Below are 17,064 nucleotides of genomic sequence, written 5' to 3'. Positions count from 1 at the left end.
CTCTCAATCGTTACACTAGGGAAGCAGGCTTGGCCCAGTGGTTAGGGCGTCCGTCTACCACACGGGGAGGTCGCGGTTCAAACCCCGGGCCTCCTTGACCCGTGTGGAACTGGCCTATGTGCAGTGTTGATGCGCGCAAGGAGTGCCCTGCCACGCAGGGGTGTCCCCCGCATAGGGGAGCCCCACGCGCAAGGAGTGCACCTCGTAAGGAGAGCCGCCCAGCATGAAAGAATGTGCAGCCTGCTCAGGAGTGGCGCCGCACACACAGAGAGCTGACACAACAAGATGATGCAACAGAAAGAGACACAGATTCCTAGTACTGCTGATAAGGATCGAAGCGGTCACAGAAGAACACAGCGAGCAAACAACTGGGGCAGGGGAGGAAGGGGATAGAAATAAATAAAAAAATAAATCTTAAAAAAAAAATCATTACATTAAGCACTCCTCAAAACAGAGGATGTTAGAAAGTCTTAGATCTTGACAGTATGTTAAATGGATGATTAGTTTCTGTGTTATCATCTGCTGGCTATTTTGAATCCTCTGTTCTGTGAAAAGTGTGAGCGTGAAAACAAAGACAAATCAAGGCTATTTAATTTAATAAAACAGGACTTCTTACCAGCAGGCTAGCAAAGTTACCCTGCTTCTATGGGAAGGCACCAAGACCCATGAAGGAGGTCAAATCTACCCTGCGTTGTAGTTTTCCCTGCCCGCTTCCTCTTATCTGGTCCCTGTCCACTGCCCTCCTCTTCAGGCAACTATTTTCCATGAATCACCTTTTCTGTTTTTTCTCCTTTTCCGGCTTTGTCTCCCTCTGCTTTGCCCATGCTTAAATTCATAGTGTGAAAGTCAGTGCACTCTCTCACAGAACAGTGCTTGGCAAGAGATTACCTTCCGAGGCGTGTGTGTATGTAGGTGTGTGTTGACTGAAAGAACCCTGGACATCTGGCAGGGGCCTGACTTTAGAATTTTTATCTCTTTGGGACCCCTCTTTAAACTGCTACTAATTGTTACTTGAGTTGACCTCAATTATGAAATCAAATCTAAAGGAAGACTTCAGGCAGTGGTACAGTAGGTCTGATTCTGAATTGGCTCCAGGGTTTGCTGATCTGAATGAGCTGGCCATGCTGACTTCCTGGCTCTAAGTATTTGTCTCAAACGGCTCCTTGGGTAAAGGGATCTTTTGCATTGCAATCAGGAAGAGTAGCTCCATGTCAAACCCATTACCCTCTTAGAGTTGTTGACATCCAGTCCTGCTCCTGAGCCCTGCGCAGGAGGCCAGGACTTGGCGTACCCAACACCTACCCATGCGTCGTTACCCAACTTAAAAGCTCACGGCAGTACTGAGGGCTTGTCCGGGCGACTCCTGTTCCAAACGTGGATACCTTTCTTTGTTTACATTCATTTTTTCCTTATGCTTTAAAGCGTTCCTTCTGTATATTGGCATTTTGTCCAAGAAATTTCCTGTTTTTCTGCGGCACATGTGGGTGGAGACAAGGGACTTCATTTTTCCGTGACTTCTTTAAATGGAGAGTCACCCCTGCGCTCGGGAGGCTGACCGGATTCAAAGCCTGCTGGCTCCGAATTCACGTGCCTCTGCTTGACTTCTTGCAGACAGCATTTTCCACGGGAACGAGGAAGCCCTGTACTGCAACTCCCACAACAGCTTGGACCTCAACTACCTGAACGGCGCGGTGACCAACGGCAGCGCGTGCAGCGTTCCCAGCGTCAGCTCGCTCAACTGCTCCCAGGGTTTCGTGCAGGCTTCGCCCATCTCCTCCAGCCTCAGCATCCCGGGCACCGACGCCACGCGGGCCGACTACATCCCCAGCCACCGGCACAGCGCCATCATCGTTCCGTCCTACAGGCCGACCCCCGACTACGAGACCGTCATGCGGCAGATGAAGAGAGGGGTGATCCATGCGGACAGCCAGAGCCAGTCCCTGAGAAACCTCACCATCAGCAACGCCCATGCCTACACCCAGCCGGAGGAGCTGGTGTACAGCCAGCCCGAGATGCGGGAGAGGCACCCCTACCCCGTCCCCTATGCGCCGCAGGGGGGCTACGGCGGCCAGCCCGTGGGCCCTGCCGACCCGACGGGCCCCAGGAGCGCCGCACAGAGCCAGCCGGGGGCCAGCGCCATCTCGCACACGGTGAGCACCCCCGAGCTGGCCAACATGCAGCTCCAGGGTGGCCTGCACTACAGCGCAGCCCACATGCTCCAAAACTATCTCTTCAGGCCGCCACCCCCCTACCCGCGGCCCCGGCCCGCCACCAGCACCCCAGACCTCGCCAGCCACCGCCACCAGTACGCCAGCGGCAGCAGCCCCGACCTGGTGACCCGCAAGGTGCAGCTGTCGGTGAAGACCTTCCAGGAGGACAGCTCCCCCGTGGTGCACCAGTCCCTCCAGGAGGCGAGCGAGCCGCTCACGGCCACCAAGCACCACCCCGGCGCGGGGAGCAAGCGCCACAGCCTGGAGGTGATGAGCAGCATGGTGCGCGGGATGGAAGCCATGACCCTCAAGTCGCTCAACCTCCCCAAGGTGCGGCGCGGCGCCCTGCGGGAGCAGGCGCCGCCGGAGGGGGGACGGGCGGGCCACGAGGGGCCTGCGCTCCCCCGCTACCACCACGAGAAGACCGCCTCCAACGCCACCATGCTGATCCACAGCAGCGAGAGCGAGGACGAGGAGGAGGCGGCCGAAGCCGGCGCCCGGGTCCCCGCGCTCCGGGAGGAGGCGGGCTACAGCGCCCAGCTGCAAGCCGCGCTGGCCCGCATCCCCAACAGGCCCCCTCCCGAGTACCCCGGGCCCAGGAAGAGCGTTAGCAACGGCGCGCTGAGGCAGGACCACGCCAGCCTCCCTCCGGCCGCCGCCAGGGCCCGGGTGCTGCGGCACGGGCCGGCCAAGGCGGTGGCGGCTTCCCGGGCAGACGCGCTGGCCGCCAACGGGGCCTCCCTCGGCCCCTCCATCTCGGAGCCCGACCTGACGAGCGTGAAGGAGCGGGTCAAGAAGGAGCCTGTGAAGGAGAGGCCTGTGTCTGAGATGTTTTCCCTGGAGGACAGCATTATAGAGAGGGAGATGATGATCAGGGTGAGTGCCTGCCCCTCCCGGGGGTTTGGTCGGTTGGTGGGTTTTCGGGGACAGTGAAACTCGCAGGGCTCCGCCACGCAGCCCCGATCTGGTCCTTTTCTGTGATTAAATTCAGTGTATGAAAGCAAACACGCTTTTAGGTGCAGAGGGAGGCACGGGGCTTATCGGAGAAAGTGTTAGGTATTTTAAAGAACCATGTGGCATTTAAACGGGTCGTATCTTATTCCACAAAACGTTGTTTTCAGCCCCTTCAGATGAGTCTTCCGTGCTCATTCATGGCTTTGAACCAGTTCTCTTGGTGCTATAGTTGAGTGAGGACAGCGTAGGCTCGTGGTGTGGAGGGAACATTTTGCTATTTATTCGGGTCTCAAACTACCTGTTGTATAGGTTGCTAGCAGCTTGTTTTCCTACATCTCCTACTGTTTTTTTTTTAAAAGGGGGAAGTATTTTTTCTAATTAAGTATTTTTTTTTTCCAAAGTAATCTTTTTTTTAAAAATTAATTTATTTTATTTATTTCTCTCCCCTTCCCGTTGTCTGTTCTCTGTGTCTATTTTGCTGTGTGTTCTTCTTTGTCCACTTCTGTTGTTGTCAGCAGCACGGGAATCTGTATTTCTTTTTGTTGCATCATCTTGTTGTGTCAGCTCTCCGTGATGTGTGAGGCGCCATTCCCGGGCAGGCTGCTCCCTCCTTCGCGCTGGGCGGCTCTCCTTATGGGTGCACTCCTTGCGCGTGGGGCTCCCCTACGCGGGGGACACCCCTGTGTGGCAGGGCACTCCTTGCGTGCATCAGCACTGCGCATGGGCCAGCTCCACACGGGTCAAGGAGGCCCGGGGTTTGAACCCTGGACCTCCCATGTGGTAGACGGACGCCCTAACCACTGGGCCAAGTCTGCTTCCTCCAATTAGGTATTAAAAGCGAACCATCCTTCCAGGCTTTCTACCAAGGTCTGCATGTCAAGATTACTTGCTAGTATTGTCCAGACTGTGATGAACCCAGCATTATTTTTGGTCTTTCTTTCAATAGATGTTTAATACAAATCCAAGAAAATGAGAGTAATTGGATAGGTAACTCAGTAATTGACCATGGAGCTTCAAGTCCCCACTGAGCTTATCCTGTCAAAAATTTAGGCACATGTATGTGAATTCACACATACGTGAATTTGCATATCCACATGCACATCCATACATATGCACAGACACACATACAACATTGGAAGGTTCATCCCAGTATTAGACATAAATAAGCCTTCTTCAGAATCTATACAATCTAAGGGACCAGGTATGTTGTCAGAACAAGACAGTGCAGGTAACAGATATGTGTGTAGAACGAGGTCATTGTATCTCTTATTGTCGACAAAATAGTTGGATTGTCATTGTTACTTTAACAAATATCTAAAAGGTCAAAAGTATTTACACCCTGAAAATGCAAGACAAAACTCTCCATTATAACTAATCAAACTCAGATTGCTTTCTACTCTTCATTCACGTCTATACCATGAGGCTTACTTTAGGAACTCTAGAACAGCTGTTAACTTAAAATTTGCTTTGATGGAGCTCATTAGACTCCCCTCATTCGTAAGTCTTCCTAAATCACCAGCGGGAATCACCTAAGAGGGACAGTCAGGAGTTAAATTTTAAAGGAGGACAAGTTCCTGGGTTCAGGAATATTATCCACAGCAACTTTATTCCTTTAGAAAAACCTTAAGAACATTCTCAGTCTCACAGTTCTGGCCATTGGAGGAATAGTGCTAAGAATTTGGTGCAGGCATAACTTTTTCCACTTTTTGCAAACCTGGAGGGAAATTTTGAAAGATGTGCCTATACTTCTGGCAAATGAAACTTCTGGCCAGGGGGATGGAATGAAGCATGGTGGGGGCGGGATGCTATTAGAGGAAAGCTTTCCCAGCTTGGAAAAAGTAATTAATTGGTATAAAGAGATTTTTTTCCAGCAGTTCTTGGCCTCAGGTCTCTTGAAAGCAACATGCCTCATGGTATGTATTGATGCTCACACAATAACCTCATTTGAGTCATATTCATTCTCTTTTCTTCTCTTCTTACCCATGTTAAACAACGACCCTGACGCCAAGATCGCAGACCTAGCCCCCTTTGTAGATCTTCTTGCATTATCACAAAGGAGCAGGGGGTTTTCTGCTCTTCCTTCTCCACCTGCTATTCTGTTCATCCAGGTAGAGAATAGTAACAGCAAATTTTGACCATTTTTAGTTTTTAGTTCAGGAACAATCATTACCCCATCCCTACTTCATTTCCCTTTTGCTTTTTTCCCAAACCTCATGCACTCCTCCAAGACTCAAGGTCTGCTACTCCTGCTGGGAACTGGACAAGTTGGCTTCTCAGTGATCCCGATGCCAGGGCAGTACGGTGACACTGCTAGTGCCCCTGAAGCTGACAATGGTTCCAGCTGTCTTTCAGTGAGGAAACTCCCTGTGACGTGTTAACAGCATCTCCCCATCTTATACTTGTCTGCTGTCCTAGCTGGGCAGCTCTTGTTTGGCTTGTTAGGAACCGGTGGGAGAAGGCTGCCTGGCCTCTCCAGGACCCTCTTGAAAAGAAAACAAAGAGAAACTAACTAATGGGAACTGGAGGAGGACAGGTATGGTGAGAATTTGCCCTACAGGCAACTCTCCCTAATTCTCGGCTTCTTGCCTGTTTGATGGATGGTTCAAGCCTTTTAGCTCCTCCTCCTCGCTGGTCCTGCTGCCAGGAAGACATTTCCCTGCTCCTAGTCCACTAAATAGAAGTCAGGGTCAGGGAAGAGAAGGGACCACATCAGAGCTTCCTGTTGTTGTTGTTATTTTTTTTTATCTCTGGTAAAAGTTAGTAAGTGAGAAGGCACTAGAGAAATAGTTTCTCACTGAGGTTTGGTTTTCACTTGATAGGTAGTTGTCCTTTCCCAAGAGAGAGACAAGTTAGTTACTTTTTGTCTTAGGCCCAGGTAGCATTACCTTATAAGCTCAGATGGGAAGGAAGAATAAAGATTGTCTGGGGGTCTAGACCAGTTTTTCAGCCCTGTTACTTTCACACAACTTTGGGGAAGGGTGAAAAGATTCCCAATGAGAAGAGGTGAAGAAAAAAAATCTCCCCCGTAAAAACAAACTGATAAGCAAAAAGAAACCCAGAAACTTAGCTCTAAACTCTATTACCCATAGGGTGCCTAGAATTGAGAAACCAGGGCTGTGCTTTTGGCTCAAAGTCCGCCTGCACTCATCTCGCTTTGAGTTACTCTCTGCGCGGCTCCTGTCCTTTGTCTGATGGGTTGGCTCTGTCACTGGAGGAAGCATCCTCCCAACAGCTCGGGAAGGCCAGGGCGCCCTTCTGATTGTAGGTGTGTGGAGACCATGGAAGGCGTAAAGCTGACTCCACACCCACAATGAGAATAATCCACTAACCCCGTGTGATCCACCAGAAGCCATGATGCCTTGGGGAGAAGATTTACAAACGATGGAAAAAAATTATCTAAAGGCCTAAAAAGAAACTAGAGAGAGAACCGTTTCATCTGTGACACCCAAATGAATCTGCAACGTGGTTTCACTTTAGTTTGGATCAGAAGCTTAAAACTCTAAAAAAAACTTACCTTTTCTATGCTTAGTGAAGTCCCTCTGTGACAAAATTGTTTTTAGGAAAAACCTCTTACTGGCTTGCCTGAAATGAGTAAAAAGAGATTTCTCATACCTCAGTTTAGAGGAATGGGGAAGCACAGCTGAGGCGAGACCTACGGACCAGTGGCCTGACTGATCCAGTTTCAGAGAGTAGGTGCAGGTGGGGATAGAGAGGACAGAAATCTAAAAGCTACAAGCGAGGGCCTGGAGTCAACATCAAAACCTTTTCCTAAGTGGTCTGCTCATCCCCAAAATCCATATACTCCTGTCGGTAAGTCGCATCCAACAATCTTGCACCAGTCCTTGGGAGCCACGGTGTCTGTTCCTTTGGGTTTTTTGGATGAAGCCCAAAAGGTTATGCCTGATGGGTGATCTCAGATGACCCCAGGCTGTGCGTTAGTGAGTGTACCAAACTACATCAGCTCCCACCTTGGGGCCGAATTAACCCCAGGGTCAGAGATTAAATAGAGATGTGACATCCTCAGTCATAGCTCCCCAGAACGGGAACTTGGGAAGGTTTTCTCCATAACTTATGCACTTGGACCTCTCCATTAGCAGCACAGCCAAGTTCTACAAACTTTGCAACATTGTCTACTTACGGCCCATCCTTGTGATTGGGTTAGATTATTTTTGAAATTCCGTGTCTCTGCTCTTTGTCCTCTTTTCCTTCAGCGCTTAAATTCCTGCAGGGTCTTGTGCATTCCCTGTTTGTATGTGGGGGGGCTTATGAGCACTGTGATAGGATGCCTTTTGTGGGGAGCCTTTTCTCCTTTATTTATCTTAAAGTGAAGGCCGGGAAAGAGTAAACTTAGTAATTAACTAATTAATTAAAGCACAGGAGTCCTGTAGGACCAGGCATCGTCATGTGCGATGGGAATAATGGGAAGGCTGTTGATTGACTTTGCCCCACTAATGGTGATTGTCGACATTCCTTGGCTTGGGGGACTTACAGATTTGGGGAGATTAAAACACATTCCAGCATTCTACTGGTATTACAACAACGAGAACATGCCTTTTCTTGCCACAAGAATCTAGAGAAGCAGAAGATGGCAGGCCTGGAGGTGCAGAAGAGGCCGCTGATGTTGGCAGCGCTGAATGGGCTCGCAGTAGCTCGGGTCTCCGGGCGGGAAGAGAATCGAGTTGATGCCACCCGAGTTGCCATGGATGAACGGGTAAGTGCTGGGCCTGTGCAGTGTGTGATTCTCTCTCTATGGTCTTAGGATTCCAGAGCTCTCTCCTTGCCCAAACATGCCACGTCTAAGATTTGTAATTTATTCTTCTATTTGAGATGAGGAAGATCTGGTCTAAATGTAAGCCCGTAAATCAGTCTTTTTCAACATCGAATATTTTGTTCCAGCTTTCCCGCTTTGTAAAGTTGGTGCAGTGATACTTGCATAAAAAGGACCTCTAACAAGTTTTATATCCTTGGTCAAGGCACTCAATCTCTTAATGAAGAGGTTAAACAATTGCTGTCTCTCTCAAATTCTATGATGTTTGTGAATGGTTGCCATTTCTTAGAAGGTGATTCTTTTACCCAAACATTGATGAGAGTTCTTTTAATATGGTGACTCGGTGTATGGCTGTAAACTGTGGCTCATTTATATTTGTTAGGATAACACATTGTGAGAAGTTTGGTTTTGAAAATCAAAGAGAAGTTGCATGGTAGTGTTTCAGAGGTGAAAAATAGGTATTCCTTTAGATCCCAGAATTTCTATTGGAAGGTTAGGGAACAGAATATAAATTTATGAGAGTGCTAATAACATTAGGGTTTTGACTTTTTGCAAGTATTTATAAAGGCTTAGAATGCTTTTAGAGCCACAAGGGACTTGAGAAGAAGGTTTAATCCTGAGAACTACAAACTGTGGACCAGTATCATCTTAAAGTTTAGCTCAGTAAAAACAGCTGTGATAAGAGGAGAAAAGGATTGATTTTGAATTTCACCTCTTGCGTATTTTTCCAGATTGTTTTGTTTAAGGTATGAGTGAGAAGGAAAAGGGTTATAGGACAAAAGCAAACAAAACAAAACAAAAACCTGGCAATTTGGTTAATAATGAGATCATATACTCAAGCAGTAGCTGTTATGTCTTAAAATCCCTTCCTAAAGCTATCGCTGTAAATATTTAAAGAAGTCTGTTTCATTGGGAATTTTGGGGCATGTTTGGATCAGATTGTTCAGCGTGCTGAAAATTGATCTTCTGTTGCAGTTCAGAAACCTGAAGAAGAAACTAGAAGAGGGAATGGTGTTTACAGAATATGAGCAAATTCCAAAGAAAAAGGCTAATGGCATTTTCAGCACCGCAGCTCTCCCAGAAAATGCAGAACGCAGCCGAATCCGAGAAGTTGTCCCCTATGAGGAGAACAGAGTGGAGCTGATACCAACCAAAGAAAATAACACCGGCTACATTAACGCCTCCCATATCAAGGTAAAGAGGGAAGCGTGTTGGGGCAGTTTTCCAAACACTGCCAGGTTAAAGATGAAAACAGGCTGTCGGGGGAATGCATGGACCTCAGCTGTGCCCACCCGGCTTATCCCCAGGCACTTAGGGAGTGCTTGTCTTGGTCAGCTGGAAGGGCGAGTCTGTCACCGCAGGGAGAAGGAAGTCAGCGGCCTCAGGAAAACCTCAGGGCAGGTACTGCCGATGCTTGTTTATCTCAGGGTTGAAATTTTTTTCTCTCTGTTGGTTCCAACTCCCCAAACAACACAAGGTTCCGGTAATAGTACATTGTGATCAGCAGCCTGAGAAACCTGTTTTTGGCCTCGTTCAGAATCATTTCCCTTCTCCAGTAGACTTTTCAACTGTAGCAGTCATTGCTAGGTGCCTGTGAGCCTCTAAACTGTGGCCATGGATCAGTTCTAACCAGTTTTGATACAGAATATGAAAAATACACTGTAGTGGTTGGGTGTAGAGTTTTTACAGAGCATAGATACACATTTTTTTAAAAAGTATCAGAAAGCACTGTAAACTGTCATAGGCCATATTGCTCATTTTCACTCTTTTTGAGAGGGAAGAACTGAAATGAAAAACCTAAGGAAACTTTTAAGTTCACGGGCAAATCTCATGGGCTTAACTTGCATCAGGTATTGAAACACTGATGCAGCCCACACAGCCACTGCTCAGCAGGGTGTCTGTGGAAATCCTACAGAGCAAGATTATACGAGCGTCCTCTTTTGCCCAGTCCCCTCCACCAGTTTCCATCTGTTCCCTGGAAAAAAGCTCTCACCCTGTATAAACTGTGCCCAGTGAGTTTTTTTTAACAGAGGAGCATTCCCTTCCTCAGTATTCTCTGGGGTCCACATTCATCTGTGCATCCGGGTTAGACATAGGTGTGTTAAATAGACCCACAGAGCTTGCAAGAACGTGCTGTACTCCGGAAGAGAGCTGTGTATCGGGCCGGTGTCCCTGTGTTCCAGGCAGCCATGAACAGAGAACGGAGCTTTATTGCTCAGAGGTGGAATCACATCCGTGAACTCTGCCTCAGTAGCACTGGCGGTTGTGCTTTTACTGCAGATTTCAATACCCTCCTGTCAGTACTGGGAAAATAAGAAGAGGCCCCAGGCAGCAGCACACTCTGCGAGGTTTACACTTCCTATATGGTGGGCACCAGAGAGGCTAAGGTTTAAAATCACAGTTCTGCAGATCAGCCAGGCTTTTAGCTGGCAAACATGTGAATGTGACCTCCCACGGCACTTCAAAGTGGATTTGGCTTGCCAGCTTTGACCTAAACAGGTTTGGTGTTGTGAGATAACTGACATGGTTACTTTTTGTGTTCGTATAAAGTTTCATAAAATAAATGAAGAACAAAACTTTCAGACAATGATCACGTCGTTGCTCCTAGAACACTCCAAAGAGATCTGTACTGCGCAGTTGTGTACGGGGGTCTGAGTCCACTGTAGCACCGCACGGAAATGGGGGTGGAGGGCGGCGGGCACAGAAGGACTCCCTCCGAAGTTCACCCTTTTATCCCTGAGACTGTGCACTCAGCATTTGCGGCACAAGTTACTGTTTATGATCCTCTGCAGTTGGTATTTATAACTGTAGAATTACCCTTTCACAATCACCCTTGCCTGCATGGGGTAATTATTTTTTTATCTACGATCATCTCATGACCCCATAATTCAGACAGTAGCTGCAGTGGGACACTGGTATAACACAAGGTGAAGTTATGGATTAAAATGACATACTGTCGACGTCAGGACATTCCTCTCATCTCTGCCAAATGTGGCCCACAGAGCTGCAGCGACAACTTGGGTATTTATACCTCTGTCTCTTATAGAAAGACACTTCTCCAGAAGGGCTGTTATTCCATGGTACATTTCACTTTTTAAAAAGGATGCCACAGAGCAGCGTTTCCCAATTGTGGGCCACAATGCCTTAGTGGGGTGTGGGGTCAGTTTAGTGATGGCTATGACCAGTTGGGTGTTCTGGTTTGGTTTTGGGTTTTGTTTTTTCTTAATGAAATCGACTAGACGAGGAGAGAGGAGAATGGAATGTCCCAGAGTGCAGTGCACATGGTCAGCCTAACTGTTGTTTCTGTACCAAGTAAATCCATGTGTGAGGATATACATGCGCTTATATTCCCATAAGGTTGCGTGCGTGTGTATATTTTTAATGCGCACTGGTTTGCACATTCTTACTGCGGGTCACAGACCAAAAAAGCACCGGTAAATAATTTAATTGGCTTGAGGGGCAACAAATGCGTTCGTGCGGGAATGCATGCCCGGCCCTCCGGGATCTCGGGGTTTTGGCAATGGCACCAACTCCTTTGGCCCCCCCCGGTGTCATCCGCCCCTTCAGAGTGCCCAGCAGTGGACACAAGGTCAGCAGTTACCCGCCCTGCATTGGGGCCTGGCATGCTGATGCCTCCTTTGATTCCAGGTGGTGGTCGGTGGGGCGGAGTGGCACTACATCGCCACGCAGGGGCCCCTGCCGCACACGTGCCTCGACTTCTGGCAGATGGTGTGGGAGCAGGGCGTGAACGTCATCGCCATGGTCACTGCGGAGGAGGTAAGGGACCGGCCCCGCCGCCCTCTCCCTGGGCTGGGGCCGGCCAGAACAGATGGGCTTCCTGCCCCCTCCTTCCTGCCGCAGGGTCTCTCTGCAGATCCTTTGCTCTGTGATCCGCGCCTATTTTCTCACTTCCATGTGGATTTGGCCCCCTCACACCCTCCCAGGGATAACGAATGGTGGCCGCTTTCCTCCTCCCGTTTTCATTTGGCTTTTTACGCCTTTCCTTGAATTGCCGTGAACTAACATGCAAAAGAAAACGACCACTAAGCTGCAGTCCGGCCAGCTGATGTTCATGTGCCTAACTAAGCCACGCTCTTTCCGCTGGAATTGGCCAACCTTGGCTGCTCTGGGTGAATGGACGTGTTCTCAGCCGTGGGCAGCGCCAGCCCCACACGGCCATCGTGCTTATCAGCTGAAAAGAGACCAGAAGTTGTTGTTCCTGTCGAGGACTCTTATTTTTTGGGGGAGAGGGGGAAAAATTTTTTTTTCTTACTTTGCCAAGCCAAACACGGTTTTCCTGTTGTCACTGGAGACCTCTATGTGGTGTTAAGAAAAAAACAACAAAAAACCACAACAAATGCATTTACCACCCAGCAGTCAGCTTCAAGCTTGTTGTCTTTGGGAGAGGTAGTTTTGTGTTTCTTCTCTTGTCAGAGTCTAAAATTTTAGGTACCTTCTCTTGTCCCTTTTATTAAATTCCAACATATGGTTTGAAGTCATTTAAGGAAGCAGCCTCATGCGTTTTACCAATATCCATGGAATTGTAATACCCCCTTCCCTCACTATTTTAATGTAGTGGGGAACAGAGAGAATTGAAAATAAATAATATTCTCTTCATTGACTGTTAGCAGTTGCTTTCCAGAACAGCCTGTTAGACTATGATGGCAAAAAGGATTTTAGACTCTGTAAAGCCAGTTGCATATCTCTGGGCTGACCTTCTGCTTGACCATCCCACAAAAAGAGTGACTTCTGTGTACAATCTCAAAGTTGATTTACGACCTCGTAGAATCGCATCACCCCAAGCAGCCTGTGCAGCTAACTGCAGTGTGCCATCTGTGCTGGCCTCGGGCCCAGTGGTCACCAGGCAAGGCAAGGCCCCTGTCCCCATGGAGCTTACGCCTAGCAGAGGAGTCAAAAGTAAACACATAAAGTTCAGATGGTGTGAAGTGCCATGGCGGGAACAGAACAAGGTAACGGGATAGAGTGACGGGGGCTGCTACCTCAGATTAGGTGGGCTGCGGAGGGCCGTCTGAGGAGATGGCATCTGAGCTGAAACCCGAGTGACAGGAAGGAGCACTGTGAAGACAGAGTAGAGTCTAATAGCCTGTGAGGCAGCCAGGACCTTACAGCCTCTTGAAAGCTGTAGTTGATGGAGACACTCAGCAGAAATGTGAATTCAAGAGCCTAGGTCAGGGGAGTGGGTGTAGCTCAGTGGTTGAGCACCTGCTTTGCAGGTACGAGGTCCTGGGTTCGATCCCCTTGACCTGCTAAGAAGACCGAAGGCCAACCTATTTTCACAAGACTGGTGAATGAAAGAGGAAGGTGTGCTTCAAACTTCACACCCACTTTACAAGAGGGCTAGCCATCAGGCTCCTCTGAACACAAGTGCCCCCAGTGTTTGCATTTTTCTGTCCCCAGGTGCTAAGATTAAGAAGATGAAAGTTTCCCCTGACATATTTCCCAATTGTGCTTTTGTGTGTGATTTAGGAGGGTGGACGAAACAAGAGCCATCGATACTGGCCCAAACTGGGTTCTAAGCACAGCTCGGCCACCTATGGCAAGTTCAAGGTCACCACAAAGTTCCGAACAGATTCTGGTTGCTATGCAACCACAGGCCTGAAGGTCAAGCACCTTTTGTCTGGACAAGAACGGACAGTGTGGCATTTGCAATACACCGATTGGCCAGATCACGGCTGCCCAGAGGATGTCCAAGGATTTTTGTGTAAGTTTTTCCCCCCAGTTTGAAGTTCCACTAGTTGCACTAATGGTCTGTCAGTTGGAGCTGAAATGGGAAGGGAGCATGTTTTCTCTTAAGTGGCAGAAGTATTGTAACATTGAAATACATGCCCCTTCATCATTGTAAAGAACAGAGAATAATGATGCAATGTTACTATATTTCATCTTCTATACAAATAAGCTAAGACTGTGATAAATGAATTGTTTCTATCTTGATCTAGACCATTAACTACTCATTAATGACTTATATTTCTCATGGAGGTTTGCATTTTGTGCCCTGTATGTACAGCAGTAAACCTGTCAGTGCTCTCTCATATCTGTGATTAAGTGACTAAGAATTATTTTAACCAACGTGGAGTCTTTGAAATTGAAATGTACTCAGAAGACTAATATATTCATTTGTATATATTTCTTCAGAATATGGTTATCTGATCTATTAGTTCTCCCAGAGAATATGGGATCCTTTAATTTGAAAGATCATATATTTTTGAGTGTGCCTACTCTGTGCCAGGCACTTTTATCAGATTCTGAGAGTGCAGAGAAGAAAACAGGCTCACAGTCTTGGCTGTAGATGGCCCTCCGAGTCTAATGGGAAAGACCCCATACCTCGTCCCGCTTTGCAGTGGAGGCTGCCGCCGTCGCCCCTGCCACGTCCCACCCCCTCACCTAAATGTACCGACTGGTGGAGAAAGAGCAGTCCTCACCCACCACCTCAGGAGGTCCTGGGCTTCTCTGCTGATGGAAGCGGGCTGTTTACTCTCCAGCTGGCCATGCTCTAGTGGCCTCTGCCTAGGCTGTCATCCAGATGGAGATAATGTCAGAAACCAGGCTTTATCTTGATGTTCATTAGAAAAGAGGTAGAGGGGTTGAGGAGGTAGTGAAAAGGAGAGGAAGTGGGAAGAGAAAGAAAGTTTTCACGTGCCTGAGAGTACCACCGATAAGTTCCAACGGAAAGATTCTGATGCAAACTTAACACCTTTTTCATTTCCCGTGATGGCGACAATGGTACTTGAGCGGTTGGGTCCTGGAAGTAGAAATAAGAGTAGAAATGATGGAATCAGAGAACTTTGAGCAAGATCTAAAGAGGTATAAAGACTTGCCTGAGGTAAAAAAAAAAAAAAAAAAAAGGCAATTAACTGTAGCTCAGGATTTAATAAGGAAGCAGTGACCTTCATAGAACTTTTTCCCCTCAAAACAGTGCTCTTTTCCTTCCTTTCCAGTAATCAATTTATTAAGGCCCATGTAGATTTCTGAAAAATACAGACTATTTTCAAAGAATGTAAATTTTTAAACTGAGGTTTCTAAGAATCTCAGAAGGAATGCTGTGTAGGGTCATAGAAATCATGGCTCTCCATCCCTCCTAGGTTTTTAAAATTTTAACAAAGATTTCTGCCCCTGTTCAGGTTAGGTTATCTGGGTGCTGACCCCAAGGCCAGATTGTCTTCTGCCCTCTGAAGCCTTCACTGAGTTACAATTTAAGGAACTCTTTTTGAATACGAATGATAAGAGAAGCACCGTTTGAAAATGGCATCTACTGGTTGTCCCATTCCCCTTTCCTTTTCCTTCTTAAATTTAGCATTATGCTAGCATTGCCTTTTGTGAGACAGAGGATGCTAAGCCCCCTAACATTTTCCCCCCTTTCCAGTAGAAACTACTCTTTATTCACCTCAGGTCATTTGTCTTCCTGCCCTTTGTTTTGTTCTTCATCTCATGTTATGTTGTTAATAGTAGTAGTTTGCTTATTTTGGCAATTGGATAAGATGATAAAGAATTGGTGTTCTTATTGATTGTATGTAAAAAGATGTTTTTAAATTACTGCAGTGGTTCCAAAGCACATTGCAGCGCTAGGGTGAGGGTTGCCAAGTATCAGGAACCTCCAAACCACTTTCTCCCCTGAGCGACTGCAAGGTCTAAATTCGTAACGGACCTCTTCCAGTTTGGGGACCATGTGGATTACAGCTATCCTCTCCCTTCCTGGTTACGTTCGTGTGCCATTTGGGCTTTTGTGGCGCTGTACTTCTTTCGTGGCCGACCGCAGGAGTGACCCTGAGCCGCCCTGCTGAGCCCGGCGGGTGCTGGAAGGCCCGGGGCTGGGGGGCGACCTGCAACCCCCTCCTCCCCATACCTGCTTTGCCCCTAGATGGGGGGCTCATCTTGAGCCACTCACGGTAAAGCCCTGTCCTGACCACATGGAGTCCATGCTGAGAAGCGGGCCTCCCAGAGCCTAGTTTAGAATCTAGAAATGAAGTCAAGCCTCGGTGAGAGACAGGAAGCCAGGGCAGATGGATGCGCTCTCCCCACCAGAAATTGGCTCTGACAGGCGGGCGTTTCAAGGGGACTTAGCTGTTGTTCTGTTCCCAGTCTGTTAATAGGAGGAACTGCTGTAAGTAACGTCTAGAATCATCTGCTCAGGGGACTCAGGGATTTGCAAAGGGGAAGACCGAATTTAATTTTTTAAAAAAGAACTATTTAATTTAAAGAGCAGATTCTCCCGTGGACTAATGGTCTCCCAGCTGGTCCTCTCTGGATCCAGGACTGTCCAGTGGGTACCGGCCAAATACTCAGGTGTCTTGTAAGAACTGTCAATTATTGTGACTCAAGGGAAAAAAAAAGATGCACTGTCATTTTTCTTTCCTCTGACTTGTCTGCAAAGCCAGGCAGGGCTTTGGGGACAGGATTTGCCTTCTGCCTTGCAGCCTACTTGGAGGAGATCCAGTCGGTGCGGCGCCACACCAACAGCATGCTGGAGGGCTCTGTGGAGTGGCAGCCTCCCATCATCGTCCACTGCAGCGCCGGCGTGGGGAGGACCGGTGTGGTCATCCTCTCTGAACTCATGATCTACTGCCTGGAGCATAACGAGGTAAGTCCTCTCGCTTCCCTCACACTCTTCCACCTGAGGGACAAAGCGCCCAAACCTTGGCCTGCACCCTTTCCTTCCCGGTGGCTAATTTCTTCTCCTGACAAAGAGTTTTCCAGGCCCGAGATTCCTTTCTTATCTCTGACCTCTCACCATGCTCTGATTATCCAGATAATATAAAAGAAATGAAAGTGGGAGATGGGAAACATCCAAACATCTTGACCTTAGGTGGCATCTGCTCTCAGAAGTCTACGGTGTTTTGCAGACAGTCTGGTTTTATTGTGGGTAATTTTCCATGGGGGTGGTTTGGTTGCACCTAGCTCCGTCTTGTGTTTCTAGGATGTCTTTTGGTCTGAAGCCCATGTAAAAATGTACATACCTGGAAGAAAAGTTTTTTCCCCTCCAGGGTGAGGTTATTTAAAAGGGGTTACTCATTCGCACTAGTGTAGACTGGGCAACGGTGTGGTATATGGCAGACCAGGGTGGAAAACCTGAGTACGCCGAACAGTACCTGTTTTTCCCTGTAGAACTGGGCGGCT

General features: G+C 48.0%; 1 protein-coding gene across 1 annotated transcript in view; it reads left to right on the top strand.

Moving 5' to 3' along the window:
• PTPN14 (protein tyrosine phosphatase non-receptor type 14) overlaps nt 1-17,064 on the top strand; it is a 169,493-nt gene that overhangs the window by 141,830 nt on the left and 10,599 nt on the right. The window contains exons 13-18 of the mRNA XM_004470998.4: nt 1,612-3,086; nt 7,732-7,875; nt 8,908-9,126; nt 11,581-11,709; nt 13,420-13,654; nt 16,365-16,528. Of these exons, the coding sequence (XP_004471055.1) occupies nt 1,612-3,086; nt 7,732-7,875; nt 8,908-9,126; nt 11,581-11,709; nt 13,420-13,654; nt 16,365-16,528 (2,366 nt within the window). The remainder of the gene's footprint in view (nt 1-1,611; nt 3,087-7,731; nt 7,876-8,907; nt 9,127-11,580; nt 11,710-13,419; nt 13,655-16,364; nt 16,529-17,064) is intronic.

Source organism: Dasypus novemcinctus, chromosome 13 (assembly GCF_030445035.2).
Source record: "Dasypus novemcinctus isolate mDasNov1 chromosome 13, mDasNov1.1.hap2, whole genome shotgun sequence".
NCBI classification, from domain to species: Eukaryota; Metazoa; Chordata; class Mammalia; order Cingulata; family Dasypodidae; genus Dasypus; species Dasypus novemcinctus.
Note: the sequence above shows the minus strand (reverse complement) of the source record. Positions and strands in the feature narration are given on the sequence as shown.